At 56.4% G+C, this 12,422-nt stretch overlaps 1 protein-coding gene across 3 annotated transcripts in view; it reads right to left on the reverse strand.

Moving 5' to 3' along the window:
* The window catches only part of SRC (SRC proto-oncogene, non-receptor tyrosine kinase), a 56,614-nt gene that overhangs the window by 12,909 nt on the left and 31,283 nt on the right, over positions 1-12,422 (reverse strand). For 2 of the 3 annotated variants that reach the window (XM_032605459.1, XM_032605460.1), the window contains exons 3-5: positions 9,342-9,509; positions 7,811-8,100; positions 5,978-6,077 (exon numbers count right to left, since the gene is read on the reverse strand). In XM_032605459.1, coding sequence (XP_032461350.1) covers positions 5,978-6,077; positions 7,811-8,093 — 383 coding nt within the window. In that variant the 5' untranslated portion in view covers positions 8,094-8,100; positions 9,342-9,509. The remainder of the gene's footprint in view (positions 1-5,977; positions 6,078-7,810; positions 8,101-9,341; positions 9,510-12,422) is intronic. The other variant, XM_032605461.1, reaches the window with a different exon arrangement.

Consider the following 12,422-nt stretch of genomic DNA (forward strand, 5'->3'; position numbering starts at 1 on the left):
CCAGCCAGGTGGGCCGAGGCTCAACCAGAGAGTGTGGGTCCCTTCTGGATGGAGTGAGGTGAAGAGAGAGAGATTGGGGCTGTGCGGTCTGACTTGGCTGTGAGACCACCGCACGCATGCTCAGGTGGGGGCACAAGCTCACATGGGGGTCTCTGTGGGAGAGGGAGGGCCCTGGAGTAAGAGGGCGAGGCCCGCCTCAAGGAAAGAGTCTAAAGATGCCCAGGCCCTCCATCTACCTCTCTGTGTGCACCCACATGGGGTGGGGGATCCACACTTGTCTGTCCCATTTGACCCTCAAGGCCAACCTGCTAAGAAGGAAGGCAGGCCTCAGCCCCCCAGATGATGAAACTATGGCTCAGAGATGCCTAGGGACCAGCCCAAGGACACACAGCACCCAGGCTGGAGTAACCCAGCACTTTCTTTGTAGAGTTGGGGAAACTGAGGCACAGAGCGGGGCAGAGACTTCCCAAGGCTACACAGCAAGGACTCAAATCACAGGGAAGAGCTGAGATCTTCCAGTCCCAAGTCATCATTTCACCAAGGGGGAAAATAAGGCATAGAGAAGGGCGGTGATTTGCCCAAAGCCACACAGCGAATCAACAGCAGAGCAAGGGTGAGAACCAGGGCCCCTGTGTGCCCACAGCCAGACACAGCAGGCCTCCTGGACCCCTGCACCCTCCCCAGGCCTCTTAGAGGCTCAGAGACCCTCAGAGAAACCAGAGGAAGATGTAGGAGGAGGCAGCAGGACTGGGCCGAGGTCTAGGTCAGAGACTACCAAATGAGGCAGATTGACAAAGCCAGAGTGTGCAAGCTGGCTGGCCTCTGGGAAGCCCCCAGCCACCCACTCACAGTGGAAGGCCGGCAGGAGCTTGTGCCCAGGGGCCAACCAAGCAGGGCCCCAGAAGCAAGGGTGAGGGTTCAGCTCTGCTGACACTACCCAGACTTCTGCCAGCAGAGCCTCCACCTGCCTAACATCAGCCCATGTGTGAGTTTGGGCTCACAGTCCAGTTTGGGGGTTTTATATCACAAGGGCAGGGATGGAGTTGCACTGCAATCTCACTAAGGATCCAAGGTCCACCTTCAGCCTGGCCCCAGCTTGAGAGGTACCTCAGAGCCTGAGCGCCAGAATCAGAGCGTCCTGGCGCCAGCCCAGCTCACCACTTGCAGGCTGCATTACCTTGGCCCTGCGGGACCTTGGTCCTCATCTGCAGGAAGGGGATACTCATGCCTCCCTCTGAGGATGTAAAATACCGGCACAGGGCCTGGCACATAGTAGGTGCTCAGCATGCATGAGCTGTTAGTATCTTGATTTGGCTAAAAAAAGGAAAGCAATTAAATCTGCAACTCTGTGGTACTCCTCCCCACTCTCCAAAATGTTTTTAAAAACCAAAGCAGCTCAGTTCCAGTCTCCGATAAGGATTTGCTGTGTGACCTTGGGCAAGTACCCTATCCTCTCTGGGTCTTAGTTTCCTCATCTGTAAAAAGGAGATAATATTCACAAAATCTCCCGTGCAGGCAAAGTGTGTAAATCAGTCAGCTTCAGGCCAGGCTTTGGGTAAGCTGATTACTGTGATTATCATCTGAGCCTCAGTTTGCCCACCTGTGAAATGGAGATATCAAGCCCCATCTTCCCATGTCAATGGTCTGGGAGGCTCAAACCTGCCTCAGGTGGCTGTGAGCTGTCTCAGCCAAGGACCAGGGACTGCCCTCACAATGAGGGGCCCCACAGCTTCCCAGATCAGTCCAGTCTGGTGGGGATACCGATCTGCGCCCGGCTCAGAAGTAACAGCGGTGTAAACCTAACAGGTTGAGCAGATGTACTGCATCTGGCGCCTTCCCTAGGGCCTGGTTCCTATCAGATAGGCAGGAAGAGGGAAGGAAGGGAATCACACATTCCCTGCCTGACCCCTCACCTTCCCACATGTGGCAAGAGGAGGAAGCATTGGACCAGGAGTCCCCAAGCAACAATTTTACATCCCAACTGCTGTCACTAGCTGTGTGACTTCACGCTACTGACCTCACCTCTCTGAGCCTCAGGATCCTCTTTTTGGAGCCTAATCCTTGTGGGTAATTCAGGCTGGCGTGTGCACTGGGAGTGTGGCAGCTTTGGAACCTGGGACATTATGCCCCGTGGGTCCTTCTGTTTAACTCATTTGGGCTGTTGGGACTGGCCAGAGGAGCCGTCTGGGGATTACAGGCAAGCCAGGGCAGCTGGGTACGGCCCAGGCAGTCAAGTTTCCGAGCCCTGAGGCCTGGACCCATGGTTGGTGGGGAGAGAGCAGGGTGAGGCCAAGGCAAGTCGTGTGAGGAGGGCCGGAAGGGGTCCCTCACCCCATGGTGGGAAGTAGAACTGGAGTGCCCAGGGCAAGGGGACAGACGCCAGTGCCTGCTGGAGCACTGCCCCAGAGAAGCTGCTGGAATCATCTGGGTAGGAGGAAAGGGCAATTTAGGAAGCATCCCAGAGTCAGACCCAGAGGGGCTCTGACTCCTGAAGACTTAGACACCAGGGCAGGGGCTCAGGGCAGTCACACCTCAGACCCCAGTGGCTTCCTCGGACCCAAGACCACACAGCACCCAGGATTCTAGGAGCAGAACCGTTTGGCATGGAGATCCAGGGAGTGCGGGCTCCAGGCTGCTACTGTGAGGACCCCAACCCAGCCAGCCCTGGCCAGACTCCAACAGACAGGCTCAGCCTTAAGCTCTCCCTCCCCGACTCCCAGCCCAGTCACAGGTTAGACTCAGAAAGTCCCTCATTCCTACAGGGAGCGGGGTTGGAGCAGGGGGTTCACAATAATAGACCTTAAGCAGTAACAGTGGAAGGACATGCAGGGTGGTCCCTGGGTGAGGTATGAGACATGAGCACCTCAAATGTGGGTGGCCCATCTTCCACTAAGCCTCTCCCCCCCATCCCATTATCCCTCTTCTTCCTCTAATGCCAGCCCCCAACTCTCCCAGAGGAGCAGCTGAGCTTTGTGATGTGAGGAAGGGTTCCCCATCCACTCCCACCCTCCCCCACTCTCCAATCGGGGTGCCTCACTGCCACCCAAGGGCTTCCCACGGATGGAACTCCATCACTTCCTGGCAGCCCCCAGCCCATCATGGAAGGCAGGAAGAAGGAAGGGAAGGGGCTGGACAAAGGAAGACGTGAGGGCTGCCCTCTGACTCTGAGTGAAAGAGGCAGAATCAAAGTTTTGAGAGCTTTGCTCAAGCTGTGACCCCCTGAGACACTCTTCCTATTGTTGCTGGTTGAGATCCTCCAGTACTTCAAAGCCTCTAACCTGAGGCATCCTCCCCAGCTCAGGCCCTTCCCTCCTCCCGGCTCCTCGGCACCTCCACAGAGCTCCTCTTCCAAGGGCTCGGGGTCATGCCTACCCCTCCCAGCTCTGCCACTACTAGCTGTGTGACCTTGAGCAAGTCACTTCACCTCTCTGGGCCTCAGTTTCCTCATCTGTAAAATGGAGCAAGTAAGCATTTCCACTTTCCAGGGCTGTGGTGCTGTATAAATAAAACAACGCAACTGCTCTGCACGAGAACAGGCCCACACTCGAGGCACGAGAGACGGGGGCTATTTTATGACTGTTCACTCATCTCATGCAAAATCACCACCCGGGCACCCACAGTGTGCTGAGCAACAGGTGATGGGGGACCCAGAAATGTGGCAGGCCCAAGAGCAGCCCTCAAGGAGTTCCCAGTTTGAGGAGAGGGAGATACAAACAGCCGGAACCATAAGAGAACTGGAGCGGCATTGGGACTCAGACAGAAGCGGGTCGGGGGAGCTGGGAAAGCCCCCTCCCTCTGCGAGAGCAGCTTAAGGAAGGGAGAGAGCTGCTGCCCAAGTTCCAATCCTGGCTTTGCTACTTGGTAGCTGTGTGACCTTGGACAAAGGCCTTCACATCTCTGAGCCTCAGTTTCCTCATTTGCAAAATGGAGATGGCCCCTCCCCCATCACTACAGCCCTGGTGGGAGGGCAGCAGAGCAAATACAAGGACATGGGTAAAAATGCCTGCTACCTCTTTTCCCCTTTGCCTCACAAAGGGGGCAGTTCTGAACTGGATCTTGAGGGATGAATAGGAGTTTGCCAGACAGAGATGGGAGAAAGGGTGCTTTAGGCAGCGAGAACGACATGCACAAAGGGCAGGGAGGCATGAAGAAGCAAGAAATGCTTGGAGACGGTGGAGACGTCCGACCCCCTTAGCCAGGCCTTCGAGGATGCTCACGGATCGATTCTACTCTACCCTCTAGAACCTTCTCGCCCCCTTAGCCAGGCCTTCGAGGATGCTCACGGATCGATTCTACTCTACCCTCTAGAACCTTCTCGCCCTTCTGCAGCCCTGAAGGCCACCAGTCCCCTCCAGCGCTGCACCCTCCCACGAGCTGCTTTTCTGCGAGGGGAACCGCCTTCTTCCCCTCCCTCCATCCCCTCGACTTCACTGTGCTTCCTGCAGGGTCCTGCTTGAAACTCCCAGGCCCTGTGGTCGCCATCAGAGGGGGGTCACACAGCAGGGGCCCTAAGGCCTGAGCTGACCCCGGCCCCGCCCTCTGCCTGCCACTTGGCCTGGACTGGGGCTGCATCCCGGCCACACTCTGGCTCCAGGAGGGCATGGCCTTCTCCACCCAGACCTCACTGGGCCCAGCACTGGACCCTGCATGCAGCTGGCACTCAGTGTGGGCTGAACAGGGAGGGGATGGGTTAGCATGAGGTGGACGGGGAGTGACAGGGGTGATGGGAGGACCCTCCCCATTCGCAGCCTGGGATTAAGGTAGGGATCTGGTCAAACTATTGGGGGTGAGGACAGAAGCTGGGGAAGCGCAACCAAGGGAGCCAGAGACCATACGAAGCACATGCCAGCGGCAGCCCACCCCACCAGTGAAGCGCCCCTACCCGGCCCGCCGCCCACGGCGTGTGTACACACCTGACATCCACCTTCCTCCTAGGTCCAGCAAGAGAGAAGTAGAGAGGGAGAAGCTGAGAGAGAGCTGGAGGGAGGAAGCACGGGCCAGGAATGGGGAGGGATTCCCCGAGGCTGTTGGGGGGATGGGAGGTGGCGGAGAGGGGACACAGGCCCTCCGAAGGCAGGAATGCAGCAGGCGTGGAGCTGTAGCCTGCCCTCTGTCGGCAGCTCCACCCTCTGTCGGCAGCTCCGCCCCCAGTGTGATCACCCCAGCTGTGACCACCCCAGGGCTCATGACCCAAAGCCGGCACTCCCCCACCCGCCATGACAGGCGTTGCACCCCACCTCACTGCACTCTAGGCAAGGAAAGGAGGGGAGTGGGGAGGAGGGGAAGGACGCCACCCCATGGCCAGAGCCTCACCCACCCCTCGCCAGTTCACTATCCCTGTTCACAGGGGCCCCCAAGCCTGGCAGGGGCCCCCATCCCCCCCATACGCCAACTTGGCCCTAGGATGCCCCACCCCAAAGCTGGAGTCCCTGGAGGTGAAGCAGAGATGCCCACCAGGGTGCCCCGCCCTCCACACCCTATCGCACCATCTCACCCCCTTGCCCTATCCTGACTCCTCTCACACTGGGTCCCCAGGATGGGTCCCCCAACCCTCCCAATGAGGGCCCTCCCTCTACAGCTGCAGACTCTGGCTTTACTGGTTGCCCAGGCTCTCCAGCCTCTCTGTGGGCACAGCCTCCAGCTCCACAGGCCCTGCTTTTTGTAGTCCTGGGTCCCCGGCCCAGTCCTGCGCTGATCACACGCCCCTGTGCGGGTTCTGGGATCTGGAGTGCTGTGCCCTGCTGTCCAGTTACGGACCCAGATTGCTGTCCCTGGAGCCGTCCCAGACCCCCGACCACCGGCGCCTGCCTCATCACCCCCAGAGGCCCCAGGACAGTTCCCTGCACCTCAGCTGCCTGGACACCCAGTTCTGCCTGCTGCCCATGAAGCTGGCCCTGGGACGCTCAGAAGTGGCTCTATCCCAAGACCAGGCCCAGGGTTGGGGTCCTGAGGGGCAGTGGGGTAGGGAGGCACTCACGTGTTGTTGACAATTTGGAGCCGCTCCCCTTTCTTGAAAGACAGGTCAGTCTCTGTCCGCGACTCATAGTCATAGAGGGCCACAAAGGTGGTCACTCCGCCTGCACAGAAGGTGGGGCGTGTCAGAACAGCCAGAGCCATGGCTGGGGGGAGAGGTGGACAAGAGAGCCCTGTACCCCGGGCAGGGGTGGGGTTGGTCTCCCACCGCCTGCCCAGAGGCCTGGTCCCATTCACTGGGGGTGGGCCTCTACGCATGTCCCCCTGTGCCTGTGTGTCCCGCACGCTTGTGAGGGCGTGTAGGAAGCACGTGCGTCTCTCCAACTCTGAGTGCGCCCACTGGGCTTGAGGGGATGCTGGGTGTTGGCTTCTCTGTTTGCTATCTGTCTTCCCCACAGCACCAGAAGTCCCCAATAACAGACATCTTTGTTTTGTTCCTCGAGCCTGGTGTATAGTACGTGCTCAAGAAACAACCATTAGATGAATGAAGCAGTGAACGAAGGAAAATGCACCAGGGGACGTGGCTCTGTTCTGGGGAGGCATGACTCTGGATGCCTCTGTGTGTCAGGGAAGATCTTGGCTGCAGGTAACTGTCCCCTCCGAAGCCTTCTCTGTCCCCCCGTGTGAAGTTACAAGCTCCAGCCATACATCCACCAACACTACTCCCTGCCCGCTTTGCTCTTTCACAGCAGTTACCACCCACTAACACCCTGCACGGTTTACACACCTTGCCCTTTGCTTCTCTCCCCCACAGGGGTTTTGTCTGTTTTACACGTTGCTGTGACCCCCGCACCAGAAGAGACCTGGCACACAGAGGGGGCACCACAACTGTCTCTTGAACAAACGAATGGGTATGTTTGTGGGTCTGTCTCACTTGGGTGTGTGTCTGTGCCTGTGCGTTCTCACTGCACATCTGTGCATCTGTGAGTCTGTGGGTCTCTGGGATGGCATTTCTAGCTGGGCACGTGTGTGCTTTTGAAGGGCTTCTGACCACATGTGTCTGTCTCCATCTGGGAGTACGAGGTTTTTTGCATATGTGTGTTTGTATTTGTGTACATTTGCCTTGGGTGTGTGTCTGTGCCTGGAGGGTGCACATCCATGTGTCCCTGAGTGTGTCTCTATGTGCATGGTGTGTCTGTTTACGAAAGCGTCTCTAGCTCAGCACGTGTAAATGTCCTGTATGGGTGTCTCTGAATGAGTTGCTGACTGTGTGTGAGTGTGTTTATGTGTGTGTGGGGGGCTCTGTGTGAGGGTGTCCGGGTAAGAATGCACATGTTTGTGTGAGGGTCTTATATCTGTGTGCCTCCAGGACCACACCTGCATCTCTAAGCATCCTTTGCCTGGCGCTGCTATACCCACAAAGCGCCAGCAGAGGGTGCAGGGGCGCATCTAGGCATTGGGCCGGGCCTCTGAAGACCCCAGTTCTCTTTCTCCGTTCTAACCCGCCCCGCCCCCTTGGCCACTCACCGCCTCCTGTCCTGATCCATCTCTGGGCTGACCAGAGCAAAAAGCAATGCCTCAGACCCGTCCCCGTGCTTCCGAGAAACCCCCCGGCTCTCTGGCCTGTTTCCGCCTATAGTCCTATATCTCTAGGGCCCTTTATACGCTACATCGGATCCACCCCTAAAGGCAATGGAGTGTGCACCACACTTTCCAGTTTATAAAGCCTCCAGGAAACTCCCAATGGTCCCTAAAGCCAAGTAACCCCCAGACTCCTCCCCGTCACTGAGCGAAAGAAACAGCAGCCCAGAGAGGGGGCGTCGCTCCCCCAGGGCACACAGCCCTCCTGGGGGAGGGGCCAGGGCCACCCGGCTCCCACACTCCCAGGCGCACTGACCAGCCAGGGGCCCCGCCCTCTGCGGGGAGGTGACTGTGTCGGAGGAATTGAAACCTCCGAACAGCTTGGGCTCAGCGGCTGCAGGGGCGAAGGCCGTGCTGGGGCCCCGGTGTCCATCAGCGGAGGCCGGCTTGCTGGGGGTCTGTGAGGTGGGGAAGGCACCCCCGCCGCCGCCGCCGCCGCCGCCGCCGCCGCCGCCACAGCCGCCATGGGTGTTATCAGCAGGTTCCAGGCTGCGGCGCCGCTGGCTGGCATCTTTGGGCTTGCTCTTGTTGCTGCCCATGGTCCTGCTGGAGACGAGAGAGGACCCTGGGTGAAGGGCTCTGGGAGCCGGCAGGGTTGCCTAGGCCCCTTAGCCTGCACTCCCATCCATTCTACAGATGGGGAAACTGAGGCCCAAAGAGGTCTTTTTGGGTACGTTACCTTTCAGAACCTCAGTTTCTCCATCTGTAAAATGGGAATAGTGATGGCAACCATAAAGGGCTTCCTGGGTACAGGGCCAAGCACAGAAGAAACACATCATAATCAGAAGCCCTAACCTTCCCCACCTTCCTCTGAGGCACTGTTTCTGTCTCTCATGGGTAGGGATAGTATCTTGAGTCATGTCTATGTCCCAGGCATATAGGAGAAGGCTGAGGGTTTGTTGAGTGAATACATGACTGACTGAAATTGTCTAACACCAGGGGGAAAGGTGCTAAAAGTTGCAACTAGGGCAACTAAGGAGAGATGGCTGGGAGCTCACTCCAGGCCCAGGGCCTTTGCACATGCTGTTCCCTCTGCCTGAATGCTTTTCCCTGACCACTTGAGCAGAGTAACTCATGCCTCCTTCAGTTCTCAGCCCAAACGTTGCCTCCTTGGAGGCAGCATGTGGCAGGTGGGAGGGAAATGTTTAGGGGTGATGGATTATCTTGACTGTGCTGATGGTTTCATGAGTGCATCCACGTGTCAAAACTTATCAAACTGCACACCTTAAACATGTGCAGTTTGTGGTATGTCAATTATACCTCAATAAAGCTCTTAAGGAAAAAAAAGTCACCTCCCTGGGAAGTGTTTCCCAACTTCTTTCACTGGTTTAAGTCCCCTTGCCTTTTGTGCCTCTCCTTGATAACATGTGGCCCAGTTGTGTGTGTGTGTGTGTGTGTGTGTGTGTGTGTGTGTGTGTGTGTGATTACATGATTATCGTCATGGGCTTTTGTCTGTCTAGTTCACTGCTGTGCTCCCAGTACCCAGCACAGGGTATGGCACACAGTAGGTGCTCAATAAACAGCTGAATGAATGAGTGTGAATGTGTGACTATTCAATAGTTAAGAGAGTTCTAAGCCAGAAATCTGGGAGGGCTAGAGATCGGGAAACACAGAGAAACCCAAGTTGCAAGCTCCCCAGTGACGCCCTTAGCCCTGCCACCCCCCCCCTTTGCTCCCCACGTTGCCATCCGCAGGTCCTCATGGAGCCTAGCCAGGGTCTCCCCACACACCATGGCCGCCCCTCCCAGCTCCCTCATCTTGGCAGCCCTGATGGGTCATCAGCTCACCTGGTGCAAGGCAGGGGCTATCCCAGAGGACCTGGGAAGCAGCCTGAGGTCTCAGCACGAACACCAGGTGTAGAGTCGGTGGTCTCGGACTAGAGGCCCTGCTCTACCTCTCCCCGCTGTGTGACCCTAGGCAAGTCACTTCCCCTCTCTGGGCCTCAGCGTCCTCATCTGCAAAGTAGGGATAAAACAGATTTCTCAGAACTGTTGGGAGGATATGACTAGAAAGAGAAATCATCAAGGTTCTGTCTCTTGGGTCATGATTTATCAGGCTCTGACTCTGGCAGGCCCGATACTAAGGGCTTCCCAGACCTGAAATATCCTTCACTCCCCCAAAAGCAAGAGAGTGAGGCCGTGTATGGCATGGCATAGTCTGAAGCCAGACTCCCCAGACTCAGATCTTGGCTTTGCTCCTAATCGGCTGTGTGACCTCAGGCAAGTGACTTAACTTCCCTCTGCCCCACTTCTTCATCTGGAAATGACTGTGACAACTGAAGGAGGCAAGGCAGAGTGCTGGGAACACGGTAGGTCACCCTGCCACATCAGCTATTACCTATACTGTGATTCTGGACACACTGGCGATAGGAGCTCCGATTATTCTCCAGGGGATGCTGCAGGCCCTGAAATCAGTCCAGAACTTCCTCTGGGAACCCGTGAATGGGCAAAAGTCCCCTTGACTGGCTGGGGCCTCAGGCAAGACTGTTTGCCCTGAGCGCCAAGCCCAGCTCTGTGACACCCCTCCCTATGTGAACATTAGCCAGTCCCCGTAACCCTCTGGGCCTCAGGCTGCCCGCCTGCACAATGGGGGCGTGGCCTGCATGCTCCCTGGGGGTCATCCAGCTCAGAGAATGTGGGGCTGGGGAGGCCCTGGGGAGACCTGCTCAAGGGATATGCCAACAAGCCTAGGAAGGCCAATTTCTACGGCAACCCAATCCGTTGAGGTCACGATGCCCATCAGCGCTCATACAGTTGGTGTCCTGTGGGATCTACTAACCCGGTTACCCACAGCCCCAGGCTCGATGGAGGCTGAGCCCCAACCACCACATCCCCACCCACCTGCTCCCTGGTATAGTATTCACAGCACCAACTGTACAGCAAGCCCTCTGCCAGTCACCACAGGGAGACACAGAGATGAGCTGGCCAGGTCCTGCCTCAGAGGGTGCATGCTCTAACAGGGGACTTGTTTGTGGGACTTTGAGAGGAAATAAAAGTTATAAAAACACATTAAAAATATTTTTTAAATTTTAATGAAGAACTTTCTAAGAGCCCAAACTTTCTTTAGAATGAACTAAATGATGAAGAGTGAGCCCCCTGTCACTGGAGGTGATCAAGGACAGGAGAAATTATACTTGGCTAATGTGCCATGGAGGGGGAGGGAAAGCCAGGGCTGGAAATTGAAGGCCCTTCCAGCACAAAGAGGATGCATTTGCCCACTTGGGAGGGGGCAAAGAAAAAAGCTCTTGACCCCTAAGCTCTTACGCTAACCCAGAAGACCACTCCCCACTGAGACACTCAGAAAAACATAAGAGGTCCTTCAAGACCAGACTAAGGTGGCCCAGGGCCTCTGCTTGCAATGTTTGTTGGTGTGTGGGGTTTGGGTTTTTGTTTTGGGTTTTTTGGGTGTTTTTTGTCCTTGTGGTTGATCCTGATTATATAAGTACCACCTGTTTGTGGAGAGGTGGGCAGGTCGAGGTTAAGGGCCAGAGTACTGGAGCAGACTACCTGTGTGTGAATCCCAGCCCTACAAGCCCAGTGTGGGACCCTGTGCCTCAGTTTCCTTCTCTGTCAACTGAGGATAACAACAGTACCCATGTCATAGGGCTGCTGGGAGAATCCATGAGGAAGTACACGGAACATGCTTGAGATGCTGTGGCACGCCGGCAACCTGCCTCCAGTGGACAAGCCCCTGGGCATGACGGTGCATTTCCTTCCGGCATCATATGAACATAGGACTGTATACTGGGATCCATCTAGTGCCCTTGACTCTAAGCTCCCTGCGGGAAGGACCGGGTCGGACCCATCTCCATATCCCTACTAGGTGCTCTGAAATATTTGCAGACTAGACAAAAGACTAAATGAGCACAGACATGATTTGCATCCTGCTTTGTTCCTGCAATGCCATGTTGTAGAGACCAAGTATCATTCTGCAAAATTCAAACACTCCCAGAGCCTGGACCTTGTACTGGGCCCTGCTCTAAGCACTTTGCAAATATTGACTCATCAAATTCCCATGATAATCGAGGAAGTAGATACTAATAGTGTCCCTATTTTACTGATGAGGAAGCAGAAGCACAGAAAGGTCGAGGCACCTGCCTGAGATAACACAGTGAGGGTGAGAATGAAAAAAAGTGGGGACATGAAACCACACTGGGCGGCAGGAATCAGGGGCTGCTCACAGGGTCCACCTCCTGCCCTCCGGACCTCTCTTTCACATGAACAGCAAGATGGGGTGTGAGTGGATAAGGCAGCCTAGCCCCATTCCTACAGAAAGCCCAAGATTTCAAGCTTTGACATAGCAGAGTGTGCTAGAGGAGGGACAGCACATTTAGGGTGGGATCTAGTCCCTGCAGGGCTGCCGCTGTGCTGTGTGACCTTGAGAGAGACCACCCTTCCAGACCGTGGTCTCCTTTCTTGAGGCAGGACCCTGTCTCAGAGCCCAGACGCTAAGTCACCATGAGCTGCCCATTTGAGAAGGGACACACTCCAAGGCAGAGATATATCCTTGGGGTCCAAGAGGAAGTGGGGGGGCTCCATACTCGGGGTGTCTGAGGCTCCCAGAGGAAGGTAGCCCCTTTCCTCTGGGGCGCTGCTGCTGACCACAGGCTCCGGACAGAAGGCCTGAGCTATCGCTACCGTGAGAGGTACTGGGATGCCCTATGGCACCTCCCCATCAGTGTCCCCAGTGCTTCGTGCTCAGCGGGTCCCAAACTAACTTGGCATCTCCCTCTACGACTTCCCCTCACCCCATGTCTCCATCTCAGGGCTGGTTCACCCGTCCTCCCCGCCAATCTTCCTCAAATGCATCCCTCCCCACACCCCATCTCCACTCCCTCAGGCCAGGCCCCTGTCGTCCTGACCTGGGAC

This window comes from Phocoena sinus, chromosome 15, assembly GCF_008692025.1.
Source record: "Phocoena sinus isolate mPhoSin1 chromosome 15, mPhoSin1.pri, whole genome shotgun sequence".
NCBI lineage: Eukaryota > Metazoa > Chordata > Mammalia > Artiodactyla > Phocoenidae > Phocoena > Phocoena sinus.